Source organism: Colletotrichum destructivum, chromosome 3 (genome assembly GCF_034447905.1).
Source record: "Colletotrichum destructivum chromosome 3, complete sequence".
Lineage (NCBI taxonomy): Eukaryota > Fungi > Ascomycota > Sordariomycetes > Glomerellales > Glomerellaceae > Colletotrichum > Colletotrichum destructivum.
The window spans coordinates 2,381,836-2,400,669 of record NC_085898.1 but is presented as its reverse complement, the minus strand read 5'-3'; the positions used below and the strand labels follow the sequence as shown (position 1 = coordinate 2,400,669).

The 18,834-nt window shown below is 55.6% G+C and overlaps 6 protein-coding genes across 6 annotated transcripts; all 6 read left to right on the top strand.

The window, feature by feature from the left end:
• Positions 1 to 2,406: 2,406 nt before the first annotated feature.
• CDEST_04812 (uncharacterized protein) lies at positions 2,407 to 2,853 on the top strand (the record flags this gene model as incomplete). The annotated part of the gene is made up of 1 exon (XM_062920971.1): positions 2,407 to 2,853. The coding sequence occupies one exon, from the start codon at positions 2,407 to 2,409 to the stop codon at positions 2,851 to 2,853; it is 447 nt and encodes a 148-aa protein (XP_062777022.1).
• Positions 2,854 to 2,856: 3 nt separating this feature from the next.
• Positions 2,857 to 3,152, top strand: CDEST_04811 (uncharacterized protein; the record flags this gene model as incomplete). The annotated part of the gene is made up of 2 exons (XM_062920970.1): positions 2,857 to 3,027; positions 3,084 to 3,152. The coding sequence occupies exons 1-2, from the start codon at positions 2,932 to 2,934 to the stop codon at positions 3,150 to 3,152; spliced, it is 165 nt and encodes a 54-aa protein (XP_062777021.1). The 5' UTR covers positions 2,857 to 2,931.
• Positions 3,153 to 5,364: 2,212 nt separating this feature from the next.
• CDEST_04810 (Putative carbon-nitrogen hydrolase, protein amidase) lies at positions 5,365 to 8,581 on the top strand (the record flags this gene model as incomplete). Its single annotated transcript, XM_062920969.1, has 4 exons — positions 5,365 to 5,500; positions 5,628 to 5,951; positions 6,012 to 6,024; positions 6,076 to 8,581. The coding sequence occupies 4 exons, from the start codon at positions 5,365 to 5,367 to the stop codon at positions 8,579 to 8,581; spliced, it is 2,979 nt and encodes a 992-aa protein (XP_062777020.1).
• A 1,269-nt stretch (positions 8,582 to 9,850) lies between these two features.
• CDEST_04809 (uncharacterized protein) lies at positions 9,851 to 12,179 on the top strand. Its single transcript, XM_062920968.1, has 4 exons — positions 9,851 to 10,781; positions 10,841 to 10,922; positions 10,973 to 11,124; positions 11,177 to 12,179. Exons 1-4 carry the CDS (start codon positions 10,532 to 10,534, stop codon positions 11,971 to 11,973), a joined length of 1,281 nt encoding a protein of 426 aa, XP_062777019.1. The 5' UTR covers positions 9,851 to 10,531; the 3' UTR covers positions 11,974 to 12,179.
• Positions 12,180 to 12,512: 333 nt separating this feature from the next.
• Positions 12,513 to 15,543, top strand: CDEST_04808 (Putative PUA domain, pseudouridine synthase II, tRNA pseudouridine synthase B family, dyskerin). The gene is made up of 12 exons (XM_062920967.1): positions 12,513 to 12,779; positions 12,871 to 12,983; positions 13,046 to 13,089; positions 13,611 to 13,657; positions 13,710 to 13,725; positions 13,797 to 13,918; positions 13,975 to 14,078; positions 14,134 to 14,205; positions 14,260 to 14,475; positions 14,599 to 14,653; positions 14,712 to 14,816; positions 14,876 to 15,543. Exons 1-12 carry the CDS (start codon positions 12,662 to 12,664, stop codon positions 15,328 to 15,330), a joined length of 1,467 nt encoding a protein of 488 aa, XP_062777018.1. The 5' UTR covers positions 12,513 to 12,661; the 3' UTR covers positions 15,331 to 15,543.
• Positions 15,544 to 17,262: 1,719 nt separating this feature from the next.
• Positions 17,263 to 18,294, top strand: CDEST_04807 (Putative glycoside hydrolase, family 43; the record flags this gene model as incomplete). The annotated part of the gene is made up of 1 exon (XM_062920966.1): positions 17,263 to 18,294. One exon carries the CDS (start codon positions 17,263 to 17,265, stop codon positions 18,292 to 18,294), a length of 1,032 nt encoding a protein of 343 aa, XP_062777017.1.
• Positions 18,295 to 18,834: the final 540 nt, after the last annotated feature.

Genomic DNA, 18,834 nt, shown 5'->3' with positions numbered 1-18,834 from the left:
AAAGGCTTCACCCGCGCATTGCAAATGTTTCTCTCCAGATCGACGGGCGGAGTCCGCATGGGTGCTGAGAATAGCAATAGGCAAAAAGAAGCCAAGACTGGAGAGCGGGTATGCCGTAGTTGTGTGCATGGGCGATGTCCAGTAAGACGGCGCGTGGTCCGAACCCTGGACGGTTGTAATCGCGCCCAGGCCCGGACGCGACGAATAGGAGAGCAGTAAACGGGGAACCCGCAGCGCCAAACAAATTGTACTCGAGGAAACGAAGCACGCTCACTGGCCTGGGCAAGACACAGGAGGTTGAAACGGGGAGGAACAGAAGGACAGGATTGAGTGGTTTTGCAGGCGCCGGCCGGCCATGCGGCCTCCATTCCTGCCGTTCATCCACAAATGACTGGACCCAGCCATTTAGCGGCCGTCTTCCCGCCCAGATGGGCCCTCGCATGCTAGCAGCTTCAAGCTTAACTGAGCTTAAGGCCGTTTGGCGGCGGGGAAATCAGACCACTCGACAGACCCATGGCTGAGGTTGCCACGCGGATCAAAAGACCTCGGAGGGACACTAGGATATCTTCCGCATCCTCCATTCTCACACCTGAAGCCGGGGGGAAGGGGCAGAGAGATCTCCCTCCCATGTTTCGCGAGCGGGCGAAATGGCGGGGCCCCGAAAGGCTTTCGCTGTCTTGACTTTCTTAACAAACAATGGGCGGACGAGCCAACTTCTCAGGGCACGACTGAGATGGCATGGGCTGGCTTACTTGGGCCACGCCGAATATGAAATATGGTCATTAAACGCGTCTATCAGCCAACGAACGACACGAGTACACTTCGTCCGGAGTTAATGCCGCTGCTGCGCTGGGATTTGCCAGCCGATGCGACTCTTCCGACCGCCCGTTCAGACGGCGGATCGTGGCTACCACACCCGGGTCCCTAACTCGCCCCGGAACCAGTCCTGTATGGCTGTCACCTGCAGGGCAAATTTCCATGAATAGAAGCGAGTGTGATGGTGGCTGCATGCACCAACCACCTTGGAGCTCCTATATTGAGAGATGCAGAGAATGGGTGTGTGTATGTATGTGTCTGTGTGTGTGTGTGTGTGTGTGTGACTTCCCGTGCGCTTGCGCGAACGCCTCTTTCTCGGCTATGACCGGAATCAGTGATACACACCAAACTTGATTTGAAGGTGTTTGACCATCATGGGGATTTCGTTTTTGTTAGTAGTGGTTGAGAATGGCATTACACCGTGCATCACATATCACCCTTCTCATACATGTATGTTGCTGTGGGTCCATATTGTTGGAATACGATTTATAAAAGGGGCTTTGCCTTCCTCCTCGCGATGACTTTTGGCAACGGAGACTGACAGTCGTATTTCTCAGCATCAAGAAGGTTTCTTGACAAGAAATGCTTCTCCTGTGTCCGGTTATATCTTGACTCACCAGTCAACCAAGCCCCCCTCCAAAGGTATGTTTCCTCTTTTACATCTCACATCTTGCTTGGCCCTATTCGGTCATCATCACGGGATGAGAACCGAGTGTGGTACCACGTCCAATTTCAGGCAACTTTTACCGTCACTTGACTTCTCTTCGGTGTTACTCTCACCCGGGTCCTTGCATGAGCGTCCAGAACCGGCCGTGATACCAGGACAGTACGAGTCCGTGATTAGATCGGTCCTTTTGACATATCCCCAGCCACACATCGCCTATTGCCGTTTCGCAAGAGCTTTTCTGTTTACGTTATTTGTTAGGTTTTCCTACGTACATTCCACTCAATCACTTGCCAACAGCATTTCAGTCATCGGAGAGAGCGAATGTAGATTCAACGGTCTAGAATCCCCGCCGTCATGCTCTTTCATCCAGGGGTGTTTGCGACGCACCTGGCAACTCCATACTCGTTTCCCAAATAGTACACAGCTGTTCTGGGCCCCAATATGATGGTACGAAGCCGTGACACGAAGTCTGCTTCGGGACACAATGTCCCTTCTTGCGGTTGATCTCCCCCTTCGTGTCAGGAAGGAAACTACATACTAGACAGCTTGTGTTTAAATCTGATGAGTTCTACTTAGCCAGGCACAGGCGGTGTTGCCTCGGTCAGTTTGCTGGGTTCGTGTCACCGTGCTCCTTTCAACATGGCACTGGCTCCGCCTGGGCGGGGGCAGTTTGTGTCGCACACGATACATCGTCAGGCTTCACAGTCAGAGAGATCCAGACTGGTAATTGCCACCGGAACAAAGCAGCTAGACAGTCTGGCCGTCTACTTGCTATTCAAGTTTCTTTCAGGGGGTCATCCTTAATGCTAAAGCTCCAAAATTATCGCACCTACATAAGGGGCAATGTCGATCGACCCAGTGTTTGTTTAGCGTCCACCAAGCCTCCCCTTTCATATCTCGCATCTACTATATCCAAATCCGAGATGGAACTCGCATCGGTCATCGTACTCGCCACTCTCGCCATTCGGACGCTGGCGTCGCCTGCCGAGCCGCCTCAGCCCCAGAACTCCGAGAACTGGTCCCTTATGGGCTTCCGTCGTGTCTGCTCCGAGGACCAGAGCCAGTGCAGCTACAGCTTCCTCATCTCCGAAAACCCGGCCAAGGTACCCAGGTTTTGCGGCTTCACCGTCACCGCGGCCGGAGGGCTCCCGGCTTACCAGACCGACTTCGCCGTCCTCAAGTGCCCCGGCGTTCCCGAGTACACCATCAACGGTGGCTGGGACGAGCGCGCATTTGTCACTCTGACTGTCATCAACGACCAGAGGAGCCTCTTGTCCTTTTTCTCCTTTACGGATGCGGATCTGTGGGCCGGCGTCGAGGCCACTCCGCAGACCTCCAAGGTGTTCATCCACCCCATGCCCGTCAAATGAGAGGTGAAGCAGAAGGAACAAGAGAAGAGCGAATAGCGGAGAAAGGACTTGGAAGCGGCGCAGAAAAGGAAGCAGGAAATGGCCAAGGAGAAAGAGAAGAAGCAGGATGGGACGATGGGAAAGGAGGGGATATTGCGTATGCTTCGGATTGGGAGCTTGTGGGCGAGACCAGATGTGAGTTGCGGCCCTCCCTTGTTAAAACTGGTGACACTGCTGACTGAATCTTCAAGATGTACTTAACACTGTATCTTACACTGATAAGCTCGCCATTGTGCTCGGCATTCAAAGCGTCGACTTGAAGATCGGGGCTTGCTACACCATCATACCGCGGCTCGAGGGTATTCATGTTATGAACGATGCTTTCACACCAGCCGTGCCGGAATGGAGACCGGCTGGTGTCATACGGTTACAACGAGACCACGGGTGACGCGGTCAGGACAGTGGTCAAGTAGAAATATATCGTCAGTCTCTGAGGGGGGCTCCATGCCGACTTCCGTGGCAGCAAAAACGAGTATCGGCGTGCGTATCATGGGCCGAGCCCTAGCCACTGGCTGGACATTTGAGAGGCGAGACCGTGGAGATGACATGTGGCAGTAAATGGTCATGGTATAATACTCTTTCGTCGTGGTCATGTTGAGGTATGATAAGGTCTGGACTCTTCCTTCTATATAGGTAGGGCCGATTCGACTTCTGGTCGTTGACGTCGGGATTGGTTCGGTTTCCAAACAGTTGCCCTCCCTCAAGCACATGACCGAGTACAGAGGTGTGGTTTGGCAAAAAAAGTTAATATATATTCTGATTCTTGCGATTTGGGCCTTTCTGGAATATGATGGTAAGACTGAAGAAAGGGGAGAGTCATGCTTCTCCTTGAAACTGTTCCTAGCAGTCATTCTTCATAGCACGTTGAGATGCGAAATCTTTTTCAGCGGTGGTCTCCTGCGTGTTTCATCGAGCCAACAACAGGCAAGTGAAGTGAGGGTCGAGATGATGAACCTGCAGAATCGTCCAGATGACTGGACGATAGTCTGGCGGTGACCGGGGCCCCGCGGCCGCTTGTACCCAGCTTGAAGTCAATGCTTGGTAGCAGAGGCGGATTACGCGCCGTTTAGACGCCAGGCCTCGGAAACTTTTTGGTGGGAGGTCGTGCTCATCTCGGCAATGACTTTGTCGACTTGGACAAGCAGCGTGGCATTTCTCCGTTAGAACCAGGAAGCCGGGAAACTCGTAGGAAACCCTCTGACCAAACCTGGCGAACAACGATGTTCCGGCGGCCAACTTTGTGGACCGCGAATCATCTGGAAGGGTCACCACGTCCCGGCTGCCTTGGTAAGGCCTATATGACGCCAGCGCCGTGGTTGGACCAATGGATGAGGGAAGATAACGCTGGAAACGTGACTGATTAGTGTGAAGCAGAGTGGGACGCAGTCATGCCCGTGATCACGCTGCAGCGCACTCATATATTGGGGAGACGGCGCTCTGCCAGTCGTTGTATGCAGTTTGGGATCGTGAGAGTTTCACTCTCGATGGGAGGCTTGCCGACGATAGTTGCGTCAAAACCTCACGGAGGAAGGATCGGAAGTGTCGCAGTTTTTTTGGTCGTTGTCCCTGATGGAATTTGGCTTACTAACCTGATCAATGTGACAGCAGCCTCCACAGACGGAGAGGGTACTCGTCAAACAATTGGCGCACGTGTGTTATGCCTCGCTTGGGATGATATGCCCTCAGTTCTGGCTTGTTGTCTTTAGTGACAATGTTTGCAAAGGGGGCAGCGTTGGTGCGGTTGGTCCCGGGACTGGGGAACTGGGGGAACCTCTTCCTCTCTCAGGTCGCCTATCCCGATAAGCGCAATAGCAACGGCGGTAAGCTGGGGCGCGTGCGATGCCCGTCCTGCCAGAAGCATGTCACACATGAGGAGGGCCACTTGAGAAGACAGAGGAGGAGCTGTATCCGTAGAGCAGTATGAAATGGGAGGCTGGTCTGTGCCCTTGCAGACGGCGAATGGCTGCAGTTGCGCCAACTACATCCCCAGGCCCCTCCCCTGTGCCCAGCGCGAGCGGCAAATGGCGTCCTCCTGTTGGTCACCTATCATCACCAACAACGGAGAGTTACAATAGGTTGGCTCGCGTTGGCTGTCCTGTTTCCTGAGACTTGCTGGAGTGTTACCCCATGGTCCCTCGCAACGTTCCGACCGAGTTCCCCTCCCCCCTCATCCGCTATCTCTCCCTCTCCCCCAATCCATCCCCCTTCCCCCATATACCCGTTGCGAGCGCACAAGACTCCCCAGATTGGGTTGCGCTAAACTTTGGTCTCTCTCCTCGGCCCCATCTTCTTCTATCATCTTTCCTTACTCACTCCGTGATTTCTCCCCTCTATTTTGAATGTCGTCGCCATTGTCCTTCGTGTCATATCTCTTCCCAGCGGCGAAACGTACGATCGGTCGAGGGGGTTCTGTCAGTGGGAGATTCGACCCGGTTGTTGTTTCGCTGCGCCCGCCATCGAACCTGTCTGAAAATGAGAATTGGTTGTCTGCAGTTCGCTCCCCAAGTGGGCGATGTCGACAATAACCTCAACCGCGCCGACTCCGTCCTGAGCAAGGCGAACCCCGACGGCCTTGATCTTCTTGTACTGCCTGAGCTGGCTTTCTCAGGTGAGTCTCCATGGGAGACAATTTCTATTAGACCGCTCCCCTCAAGAACAGCAATTCCCACGTCATGCGCCGACGCCCACACTCCGTGTGTCCCTCCTAATCTACCACGGGGACTGACTGTTTGCAGGGTATAACTTCAAGTCGTTGCAACACATTTCGCCCTTTCTCGAGCACTCCGGCTCCGGTATCACCTCTCTTTGGGCGCGAACCACGGCGCTCAAGTACAACTGCAACGTTGTTGTTGGCTACCCGGAAAAGGTCGACGTCTCCGACAACTGGCCTACTAGTCCTGAGTACTACAACTCAGCCATCGTCGTCAATGAAGATGGCGAGACGATAGCCAATTACAGGAAAACCTTCCTGTATTACACGGATGAAACGTGGGCTCTGGAGGGTCAGGGCTTCTTTGATGGCCCAATCCCCGGGGTTGGAAATGCCTCCATGGGCATATGTGAGTTTTTCCCCGGCAAACCCAAGTTGAAGTGCAATTATACTGATTTGACAACCGCAGGCATGGATCTGAAGTAAGTTCTGTTTTGTAGCGTTTTTGCTGGCTATTGGCTGACATGACAAAGTCCGTACAGATTCGAAGCCCCGTGGCACGACTTTGAATTCGCATTCCATGTGCTCGAGTGCGAGTCGAACGTGGTGATTTTGTCCATGGCATGGATGACTCGTGAAGACGGCCGCATGTTTAGCCGCATGCCCAATGAACCCGACTTAGACACGCTGACCTACTGGCTTACTCGCCTGGAACCTATCATCCGGGCAGAAAACGGTGACGAAGTCATCGTCATTTTCTGCAATAGAACTGGGATCGAAGACGACGCTGTCTACGCCGGTACGAGTGCCGTGGTTGGTATACAGGACGGGGAGGTCAAGATATACGGCTTGCTCGGTCGGGGCGAGAAGGAGCTCCTGGTTGTCGACACCACCAACCCGCCCTACGCGAAACTTGCTCATCGTCCAGAGCCCAACCGTCCGTCTGTTCTACACGGCGAGTTGCAGATGATGAATCCATCTCCAGCGTCCAGCACACCCACAGGATCGGGGGGCTCTCAGTCGTCTCAACCCAAACCATCGCAACAAAACAACGAGGCACGTACACCAACCGATGCGAAGAAATCGCCAGGGAAGCCGCAATCTTCAGCGAACTCGTCCAAAGACTCCGTGGCGTCGAGGCGTGTCAGGCCATCGCCTCAGATCCAGATCCCGCCGCTACAAGACTCTTCGAGTCTGGACAGCCCAAGTCTCCCTACTCCCACCGCGCCTAGTCCTACTCCGCTGTCAATGAGGCCCCGACTCATCATCCCGCAATCCCCGTCATCTCAGATCTGGCCATCTTCCAGCCCGGTACCCCAAAGCACTCAGTCCACGCACTCGGTCCGGTCGATACTGTCCAACCAGTCTGTCACGTCCAACGGAAGGGCGCCCGCAGACAGCACGCCCTATCCAGACAGCGCTCATCCTCTAAGCGGGTATCCTAGATTCCCAGAGAAGATGATTATTGACGGCCAGGTTGTCATTGCGCAAGGGCCTTTCAGCCCGCTCACTTCGGCTGGCAGCGAGTCCCCTGCCTCGCCACGTTACTTCTGGCGCCCTTCTGACACTCTCTTGAAAACGCCCATGGAGCCCCGCGGATGGTCCGCAGCCCCAGAGAATCCAATGGTGAAGCATGCTCCTTCACAGACGTACCAAAACCTTTCACTCTGGTCGCAGTACGACCCGGTGGCGCGCTCTCATAGTTCCAACACCGTCCGTACCGCTATCTCGGCAGTGACGGCGAAGAAAGATGATGCGGAACCAAAAAGGCAGAAGAAGCAAGACTCGTCGCGACAAAGGAATCCCCAAGCACCGGAATCGAGGAGCCCTAGCAAACCACAAGGCGGTGGCCCTGCGTTGTTCAAGAACGAAACCAGCAGTGCAATTTCAAGCCAAGAGGTGGTCCCTGCCCGGCCTTCATCGCCCAAGTCTCGCCATGCCAGCCGCTCCAGGATGCGCGATCGGTCCGACTCGGCGCTTGCTCATCGTGAGCAGGCTGCAGCCATCTCCCAGCATCTCGAGTCCATCTCCAAGCGAGCCGAGTCGGTCAACAGAGAACGAGACGCGGCGAGGGCTTCCGAGGGAGCTCAGTCTGACCAGGCACCTGTAACATTATCTCGCAATAACAGCAAAGCCCGCTCCGCCAGGAGACTATCCTCAATCCTGATTGCGGCAAGCCCTAGTATTCTCCCCAACGAAGCGGCTCGTCCAGCTTCCGCCGCAATAATGGATGGTCCCACACTTCACCAGCCACGGTCCATGTCTCGCCGGGGTCATCGCGCAAGGAGCGAATCCATGTCCAAGGCGGGAAGAACCTCATTGAGGGACACGCACACTCGCTCTGGAACTGCTGCTAACGATGGGCCGGCCATCAATCGCCCTGCCTCTCGCGCGGCCAGCCGAGGCAGACAACCTGGGCCCAAGTTCTCTCCGCCCAAGATGTCACCGAGTGAGGGGCCCAGATCCGCTAGGGGAATGTCCGCCGATATTGCCAGCTCCAAGAACAGGAAACGAAGTTCAGTCATGCCCGGACCTTCCTTCACATCGGCTGGCTATGCGCCTGTAGGGTTCGATAAGATCGAGGCAGTTCTTCATCCCGGCTGTCCAGTTCATGGACGGCACTCGGCAAGTGGTTCTCGGAATGTGGAAACTAACACGGTGAACGATGGTCGCGAGCCATCCGACTCGACTTTTAGAAGGTCCCTGTCGACCCCCGCTGCTGGTGCTGACATCCACGACATCTTTGGCTCGCTGGAAGGCAGCGTCTCGCAGAACCCGCGGTTCTCGACCATTGGCGGCAACCAGCCAAGCGATGTGACTTCGCTGTCTGAGACGGTGGAAACGGTTTCGACGACCAGCCGCTCACCGTCCACGCCCTATTTCGAACCCAAGACGCCGACAGCGATGGTGATCATTCGAGGCCTGGAAAATGCAGCATTTGGAACATTTCACTCGGACAAGGATGCCGTGACGGAATTGAGGTGCGTGGATAGAAGCATAGGGGGCGTTTCTGGTGGTGCTCAGAGCGCGGCTGCTTAGATTCTGCAACCTCATGGCATAATGACTTTCTATTTGTCTTGTTTATTATCCATTTCGAGCGGGGAGTCAGGATTGAACAACGTATTATTTTCCGTCGGTGGGATGAATACCAGGAAAGGTAATGCATGAGAGTGGCTTCGGGTCGAAAATCGGTTGGTAGCCGGTCAGGATATCCTGCGATCGATCAGTGACCTAGGTGTCTTAAGCACTTTTATTTTGATACAGTTTCGATCACCTGCCACTGCAGTTTGCCCTGTTCGTTTGCTTCAGTATGTAAGGAATTGGAGGCCCAGAAGCCGCCCCTTGAAATTACAGCAGCCGAGGGACTGTCTATCGCCACCTACCTTACCTCCCGATACCAGCCTTGCTATGTCAGCTGGTTCCACGAGATGTCACATCAACCAGCAGTTGTTGTCTGCCGTTCTACGTTGGCGCGTATAACGCAGTGTCCGAATGGCCAACAGCCAACCTGTGAACAACAGCACGGCGGATCCAATACTAGAAAGTCCACTCCGATTTGCCGCCCCTCTGCAAGGCACCCGAGTGAAGTTGATCCGCATGGGAGAAAAGCGTGCGCCCAAGACAGCCGCCGTTCCCGCGCAGTTGAGCATGCGTCCTGCCCTTCAAAGGTAGAAGGGATGGTAGGTCCACAGTCGCAGACGACACCGGTTGATGGGGCGATGATGGCATCACAAGGGATGCCATGGCTCTGAACACCTCTGAAGTGCAAGAGGGCATCGTGTGTTTGCTCCATCCAGCTGGAATCCAGTTGGCTGGCGCTCACCATCTCCCAAGCCTTTGGCCTGTAGGTACTCTGTACTGCACAAGGCAGGGCTGGGAGAACCAAGCAAGGAATGCGTGCCCCCTTCAGGGCGCTAGGCCAGTCCAACGGGCCCCTCCAGCGACGGGCGGCAGACGACAGGCCCGGTGCGGTATCCAATAGGCGGCGCTTGCTGGGCAGGCAGTTGCCATACCGGTACGGGGAGGCGGACGGTGGTTGCGAACGTGTGAAAGGGAGCAGGGATTCGTGCAGCTCAGCACGGTTGTATTGTGTGATGGCTGCACCCTGAATGGCTGGGCGTCGACAGCTTGCCTGCACGCCACTTCCCCCACCTCGGCGCTAGGAGGACCAGCGACGATGAGGGATTCCGTTCCCGAGTCCCCACTCTCTCTCTCTCTCACCCCCGGCCGGCCCCAGCGGTGTGTGAGGGGAGCAGGTGAAGCCTGTCTGTGTGCGATGCAGTTGGTCGTTCAGCGCGATCGAGTTCACCTCTTCCGAATCTGGCGAAAGAGAACAACCAGGCCGAGGACGTGTTCCTCCCCCCTTCTCCCACGAAAGCCAGGTCAGACTGTGGTAGATACTTACATATTATGTAGGTTCTGTACAAGGTCCGGTGGTGCGCTCCCGACCATGGGCTGTGCCACCCCAAAGACGCAGCATGTCTTCTTGATCTGGACCCCAATCACACTCTACACCAACAGCCTTCGTTCAGTTCGGCCAACGATGTGCAGATGCCGCTGTGTGCTCCAACGAGACGGACGGGGTCCCTCGCGCCGACCTGCCACCTCTCGTCACAATCACACTTGCCTCTCCACCTTTCTCTCCTGCAAACACCAAAACACATATGAGGCGTCGTTTCGCATAGCTCGCGATCTTTGAAACCACGTCCACTCACATCGTGAGAGCGCTATTACAGACACTCTCGGCGGCCTAGTCGTCGTAAATAATAAGCCCTTCACGAAGCCCTGCCAAAAATCGCCGCTCTTCCCCGCAGGCATGTAAGACAGCCATTCCGCCCTCAGCGATCGATATCTCCCAACCGAGCAGAGCAGAGCAGAGCGGACTTGTCTTGTACCTTTGGCTGTCGATACACGGTTGACGATTTCCGACTAGCCCGACAGTTGGCAATATTGAAATACGTCCCCCCCTCCTCGCCTCTGCTTTCCGCAATGCGGTCTGCGGCCGCTGTTCTTGTGTTCGGCCTCGCCCTCGGCCGGGTTACGGCAATCCACGTGGCTAAGGGTTCACCTTGCGAGACACTCTGCGGCAACGTACTCGATGCGACGACGGAAACTGACGTTATCTGCCGCGAGGGCGATTACGCCAGCGGCTCTGGTCCCGTGTACCAACAGTGCGTTTCCTGCGAGTTGACAAGCGATTACTCGACGACAACTCAGACAGACACCCAATGGCTCTTATGTATGTTGGCGTTCCCAGCTTATCAGCTCAATGGGAATTCGTGCTAATGATGTTCTTAGACAACTTGCGATATGCCGTCTCGTACTGCTTGTTCGGTTTCCCAGAGAACCCGGATGTTGGCTCCAGTCCGTGTCTTACAAGGTTAGTCGCCGTCTATGACGTGTCAGCTCTTCATGTTAACAGTCGATTAGAACTGCCTGCGAGCCTTTGCAGAAAGCTGTGATGTACGCCGAGTTGGCACCGAACAGCACCGAGTACGAGTACTGTTCCGTGTGGGATCATAACCAGGTTGGGAGTTGCGCCGCCTGTCTGCGTGCGGGAGACAACCATTACTTGACCAACTGTAGGTTCGGAGACCATCGTGTACCCATGGCTTTTTGCTGAGAAGGTTTTAGTCCTTACCATATTGGACGCCGGGTGCCAACAGAGACCGTCGCCGGGTGCCACGATTTCTGTGGAGGGTTCCCCTTTCTCCAAGACCCGTGTCAACATCACCGAACCAACGCCGACAAACACGTACCTGCCGGACTACAACAGCGGTCCCCTCAGCCTCGGCGCCAAGGTCGGCATTGTCATCGGAGGTGTCCTACTCATCCTGGCCGTAGCAGGGTTCTGCATTGTCTGGAACGGGAAAAGGCGGCGCAGAGCATTCTTGAAGCAGCTTGAGATGAAGCAGCAGAGCGGCGGCCGCTCCGGTTGGCCTACGCCCCTCAACACCAGCGGCATCAGCGGCACTCCTCTCAGCCAGAAGCCCCTGCGGAGCTGGGACGACACCCCAAGCACCCAAGGGCATACGCGAGGTTGGGACGAATCTCCCCTGAGTCCCCAGGGAGAGAAGGCGTTTCCGAGGTATTTCTCTCCATACTCGTCCCAATACAACAGCCCCGTCAGCGGCAACGAGGCGCAGAGCATGCAGTGGCCAGCCGGCAACGCGGTTCCCAGAGGGCCGCTGCAGCATATCGGGATTGCGCTCGGTGGCGATGATCCCCAGGGCAGCTGGAATGATTCGAAAGGAAAAGAGAGGTCAGAGTCGTATGAGTTGAGGGAGGTTGAGCCCGACTGGGACGCAAGACAGAGATACCCGAGCCCACCCGTCGTTCAACAGCCACCACACACAATGTATGCGGAGCACAACCCAGCAGCCTATCATGGCCTGACGGAGGAGGACCTGAGGAGAGGATTTGCCGCCTAGGGTGCAGTGCGCATGACATTCAGGGTAGATGCGTTCGCGTCCGTTGCTCCTTCTGCAAGTTGTTTTGGTTTAGCGGGAGTTTGGAGTTGAAGATACCGCCTCGGTATGGTTGTCATCGGCCTTGAGGCCTGAATGCAGAAGCCCCTTGGCAATGACCCTGGATGTTATACCAAGTACAAATATAATGAATTGATGTCCAACTTTAATGGTTGATCCGATGATGGTGCTGTTGCAGGATGCTGACATTAACCACCTTAACGTTGACCGTCCGTTGACCGTTGACAGTTAACTTGACTGACGTACGCCACCTCTTTAGTGTATTGTCTGTGAACATTGATTTCACGCGCATGATTGCACTGGACTGGACCCTGGAAAGGCGGAACGGCAGCGAGTCGCGTCCGTCGTGTGTGTGGCTGAACGTCAGAGGGAAGCCAATGACGTCCGCCCAATGGCTGGACGGCGCCACATTGTGGGCCCCGACGCATTTTTTGGCAGCTTCCACCCCACAGCAGGAAGAAAAAAAATTTGGATTGGGAAAGCTTCAAGTCCTCCAACACCACCGACGAGACCTTCCATTTCCCGACGTTCGCGAGTACCTGCCGCCGCAACGTCAAACACCAAACCACCTCCCCCCATTGCACCTGCCACCTGCAGCGCCTCTCGTCGTTTCGGGACAACTTAGGAAACAATGGCCATGGAGATCGTCAAGCACAGCGAGGAGGAGGAGTTCGCCATCAAGCCGCAGGCCTCGGTCCCCCATCTGGACACGAGCAACTGGCCTCTGTTGCTCAAGAACTACGACAAGCGCAAGTTCTCCCTCCTTTCCCATTGGGCTTGAGCAAAGCGCTCGTAGAGATCAATTGTAAAAGACAAAACAGCCGACTGACTGGTCTGCAGTTCTCGTCCGGACGGGTCACTTCACCCCCATTCCGGCAGGATGCAGCCCTCTGAAGAGAGACATCAAGTCGTACATCTCCAGCGGTGTCATCAACCTCGACAAGCCCTCCAACGTATGTTTCCCATGGCGTGAATATTCTTGTAGCCATGATCAAAAGTTCTGACAATTGCGCAGCCCAGTTCCCACGAGGTTGTCGCTTGGGTCAAGCGAATGCTTCGGTATGCAATTTCCCATCCCTCTTCTTGTTGTTTCAAGCGATGCCCCGCGTCCGTGTCGCGCCCTCACCAACCCCCTCGGGAACCGAACGTGCGTTTTCCTATCAACAGCGGCTCTCGAAAGACGGTACAGATGGTGTTCGGTCCGACGAATACAAACGGACGATGTGCGGCGAAACCGGTTCTCCATGGTCACCCTAGGACGACGGGCGGGAGGGTTTCCACCAGGCTCGCTGGCCCGCGGCAACAACTCTTGCGACTCTGGGGAATCAATCGGTGGCCCGTCATCTTGAAGGTTGCGGGTGTCAGGCATGTGCATGCTTTCTCGAGAAGATTCGTCGGAACTCGCCTGATTGAACCGCTATGGGACTGCGACGCCTGGGAAGCGCGGAAACTACGGCCGCCGTTGCAAGCAACAGCCAAAAACACATGTGACGGACCGATTTCGAGGGGCATCGACAGATTATGCATCGGGATCAAAAACCGGTCGGAAGAAACCTAACTAACCATATTGTTGTGCGCAGCGTTGAAAAGACTGGTCACAGCGGTACCCTTGATCCCAAGGTCACTGGTGAGTCGCGTCCCACAAAACTGTCTCGAACGTGTTTTGCTAACTTTCTCAGGTTGTTTGATTGTTTGGTTAGTCGTGACACGCCGATCCTTAGTGGACCGATCCATGAGAGAGGCTTGCAACTGACAACTTGTTCCAGCGTCGACCGTGCCACCAGGCTCGTCAAGTCCCAGCAGTCCGCCGGTAAGGAGTACGTTGCCGTCATCCGCCTCCACGACAAGCTGCCCGGCGGCAAGGTGCAGTTCGCCCGCGCCCTCGAGAGTGAGTTGAACCAGACCAAGTTGCAACTGCCGAAGCGATTCTGACTCGTCAACTAGCTTTGACCGGTGCCCTCTTCCAGCGCCCGCCCTTGATCTCTGCCGTCAAGCGTCAGCTGCGTATCCGTACCATCCACGAGAGCAAGCTCATTGAGTTTGACAACGTATGCCGATCCCCTCCAACCGCGGAAACAAACGCTGACCAGGTGCCAATTATAGGATCGCCACCTTGGTGTCTTCTGGGTTTCGTGCGAAGCTGGAACCTACATCCGTACTCTCTGCGTCCACCTCGTACGTTACGCTCACCCCTGTTCAGCCTTACTTCCATTACTGACATGATGCCAGGGTCTTTTGTTGGGCGTTGGTGGCCACATGCAGGAGCTCCGCAGAGTGCGCAGTGGTGCCATGGACGAGACCAAGGGCATGGTCACTCTGCACGACGTGCTTGATGCTCAGTGGACCATGGACAACACCAGGGATGAGTCTTACCTGCGCAAGGTCATCTCTCCCCTCGAGACCCTCCTCACTAGCTACAAGCGTATTGTGGTCAAGGACAGTGCCGTAAGTCTTCCACTGCAACCCCTCTCCTAACGCCCTCGCAGCCGATGCAACTATGCGGGCAATGTGTCCGGCCCTATAGACAACAGGAATCGCTCATGTATCTGATACTGACGTATGTGACAGGTCAACGCTGTCTGCTACGGTGCTAAGCTCATGCTTCCCGGTCTTCTTAGATACGGTGAGTTGTCAATCCGACAATATCGCCAATGAATGCCATGCTGACCCGCTTTTTACAGAGTCTGAGATCGAGGTCCACGATGAGGTTGTCCTCATGACCACTAAGGGCGAGGCCATCGCTCTCGGTATTGCCCAGATGTCCACCGTCGAGATGTCGACATGCGGTATGTCTTTCCGTCATCCGTCATCGTATGCACATGAATAATCGACTAACGTCTCGTAGACCACGGTGTTGTTGCCAAGGTCAAGCGATGCATCATGGAGCGTGACCTGTACCCCAGGAGATGGGGACTTGGCCCCCTTGCTTCCGAGAAGAAGAAGCTCAAGGCCGACGGCAAGCTCGACAAGTACGGCCGCCCCAACGAGGCCACCCCCGCCAAGTGGGTGTCTGAGTACAAGGACTTTGGCGCCGCCGAGGGTGCCGCCGCCGCCGCCGCATCATCCGCTCCGGCCACTCCCCAGAAGGTCGTGGAGACGTCGACCGTCACGACGAGCGTTGCAGTCACCCCCGCCAACAACGAGGATGACGGCGAGAGCAAGAAGCGCAAGAAGCACGAGGGCGAGACACCCGACGAGAAGGCGGAGCGCAAGCGCCGGAAGGCCGAGAAGAAGGCAGCCAAGGCCGCAAAGAAGGCGTCCAAGTCAGGTGGTGCTGACGAGGATGACGACAGCGAGTAAGCTCTGACGGAATTCGTCTTGTCGATTGGCTCGATACCATGTGTTTTGTTGACAATGGTCGGTGGTTGGCTATTGTATCATAAAAAAATGGCTTTGGCAAGTGGCGTTTGGTTCTGGTTTCCTGCTGAACATAGTGCGGACTGGCTGGATAGGAGTAGATAGGTCCTATACGAAAATTAAAAGCGACGACTACTACTGTCGCATCAGTTCACGTTTTCAAGTACGACTCATAGTCGTCGTTTGCACAATGGAAATTGTGAGTGTCAAAAGAGTTTCGTTGAGTGAAATGTTGGAAACGGGGGCACGGAAACCCTGGAGAGGAAGGACTTGTGCAACTCCAGGCAGCATCCTGGCGGTGTTTTCAAACTGCAGCACAATCGAGTCCGAGCCAACGTGGATCTCATCCGAACGAATTCTGTTTGGAATGTCGGTCATAAACAGCGGCGACATACGTGTTCCGTTCTTCGTCCGAAGACAGATTTCCTGTAGAAGAGAAAGAGAGAAAGAACAGGGAGGCATCGTCACTGGACATGTCTCAGGCCACACGCGCCAGCCAGCCAAGAAACGGCAGCATCTTGCCACTGACCCTCCTTCCGATGCCTCGTACATTCGGGGGCAATGCAGTCAAGAATACCGTGACCGCCAACTGGACTTGACTGGCACACTTGTCGGGCGACGTTTTACTGGAGAGCGGATCCCCTCAGTGCTCCCCCTGGGATGGCACTCGTGGCAGTACGTCACATCCGCCTGGCTTGCAACCTCCTTCTCTTGCCTTTTACACGTGCACTGGGTTATTGACGTACCTCACCTTATAGCCCCTCTCCGGGATGACGGGTGGTCGGGGGTGCGCCTCAATCCCTCGCCTTGCTTCGCCTATGCCCGACCAGCGGGGCCGACACCGTCAGTTCAAGATCCCTTGTCCCCACCCCGGGCAGCCTCCGTCGACGCTGTCAACGTCGTCAATGACCGTCATCCTGGCTGCCCAAACTCATCCACTCCACCCGGCCCCCGTCGGTCAAGGGCACGAAAGGGCTTCCTCCCCCTCCTCCTCCTCATCCTCCTCCTCATCCCATGGCGGTACTCGAGCTTTTGAGAGCCTGATATGCGGGCTGCGGTCGAATGGCGGAAAACGACAGCTCCATGCATGTCTTTGCTTCTCCCTCCGAGGTTGGCCAAGGAGAAACGGATTCAGCGAACAAGGCCGGCGGGGTCGCTATCTGACCACACCGCCTGACACGCGCCCAGCCCTAGGAAAATTGTCTTGAGCAGCAGCTGAAGCAACATGAGCCGGGGATGCTGAGAGGTTCTAGCTTCGGGGATCCGGTCGAAGCCCAGGTGTGAGGCGAGGAAAGCTGCCACGCACACACCCCTAAGGCCCACCTGTTTCAAGCATCTGCTTTGACATGAATGGAACAAGCCCACTAGTGTGAGCCGCTCCAGCTCAGTAACAGGGCCATATAAGATGGGATTATCACTGCCAAACGCGTGTGGAGTGTGCGGACGGCAAGGAGCGAGGAAGGAAAACAACAACAGAAAACTCCCATGTTCGGCCAAAGGGTTTCCTTTTTTTTTTCCCCTTTCTTTTTCTCTTGGCGGGAAGCTTGGCCTACAAGAAGGCTCTCGTTCGCACGCTTCCTCGAAGGTCATTTCCCTTCTCGAAGTTTGCTATGACTTTCATGACGCCAGCACTTGCTTATGAAGAAATGTGTATTCGGCGCTGGATCTAATAGACTGTCCAGTTCCTCTGAGAGAGAGAGGAAGAGAAGCACCAGAGCCATCATCGCCGAATCATTTGCTCTTAATTGCGATTAGTCGAATTCAACGAGCGTCCACATCATTGTCGTGCGTCTTTTACATGCCCTTTTCCCTTCTTATTTTATATTTAGACATAATTGTCAATTTTTTATTGTCTTACCCCCAAGAGCAGCGACAATGTTTTCAGCATCAACAACGGCATTATTGCGGCAATGCGCCCTTCTCGCGGCGGGCATGTTCTGTTGGGGCGCCTTGCAACCCGTCCTGGGCGTGCCTGTAGACCCGCTCTACGTCGTTGGCAGGGACGAAAAGGTCATGGAGCCAAAGCTCAGCACCGACTTCCCAGATCCCGCCCTCGTGCAGGGCGACAACGGGCTCTGGTACTCCTTCGCGACCAGCAGCAACGGCAACAACATCCAGGTCGCCAAGGCCTCTCAGATCTCGGGGCCGTGGGAGCTTCTCGACGACGATGCCCTCCCGGACGGGGGCTGGACGACGAACTCCAACACGTGGGCGCCGGACGTGAGAAGGCTAGACAACGGAACGTTCATCATGTACTACGCGGGCGAGGTCAAGGAGAGCGGCGGGCAACACTGCATCGGCGTGGGCACCTCGGACATCGTCACCGGCCCCTACCGGCCGACGCGGGAGCCGTGGGTTTGCCCGTCTGCCGAGGGCGGCGCCATCGACGCGGCGGGGTTCTACGACGAGTCAACCAAGAAGCGCTACGTGCTGTACAAGGTGGACGGCAACAGAGAGGGCAATGGCGGCGACTGCAACAACGGCGTCAAGCCGCTCGTCGACACGCCAATCATGCTCCAGGAGGTCGAGGCCGACGGCATCAGCAAGGTCGGCGACCCCGTGAAAATCCTCAGCAGGACGGACGCCGACGGCCCGCTCGTCGAGGCGCCGGACCTCGTGCGCACCGAGGACGGTCTGTACATCCTCTTCTTCAGCAGCTTCTGCTTCAACACGGACAACTACAACGTCAACTACGCGACGAGCAGGACCCTCAAGGGCCCCTACCGGCGGCCGTCGAGGATGCTGCTCCAGACGGGGGACTTCAACCTCACGGCGCCAGGCGGCGCGACGAGCGTCGCGGGAGGCGGGCAGCTGGTGTTTCACGGCGACTGTTCCGGGACCTCGTTCCAGCGGTGCATGTACCAGACGACCTACTCGGTTACCGGCAGAGATGTAATCATCAGTTGATGGGCTGGCTGCGACGACGGATAGAGGGAGAAATTAATGACCTGTAATCATATAACTCATGCATTTATGCTGGGTTTCCGGGAAAAACGCTTCTGGGAGCGCAGCGAGCAGCAACAGCGAGTGCGTTAAGACATGCGTAACGACAGGGTGCACAGCCGAAAAGTACCATCGGGTTTTTTTGTTTGGTCCTTGGGGCTTGGGAGGGGTGTCTCTTCTCATCTGCGGGCGTTTGGATACATGAAAATGACGCTCATACGCAGCGTAACTGCAGGACACGGCCTCGAAACCAAACGGGATGGTCGAGGTTGAGGTGAGGAACGGCCGCGTACCGTAAGCAACGTCACAGCGAGCAATGTTGATCGACAATACTAGGGTTTCTTAGGGGGGAAACAAATACGAATAATGAACACACACACACACACACTAACTTATATATCCATATTGTGGGAAGGGGACGGTGCCTGAATGATGCAAAGTGAAGATGGTGACAACCTTTGAAATAAAGACTCTGAAAGTTCGGAGTCAGTGACCGAATTCGAA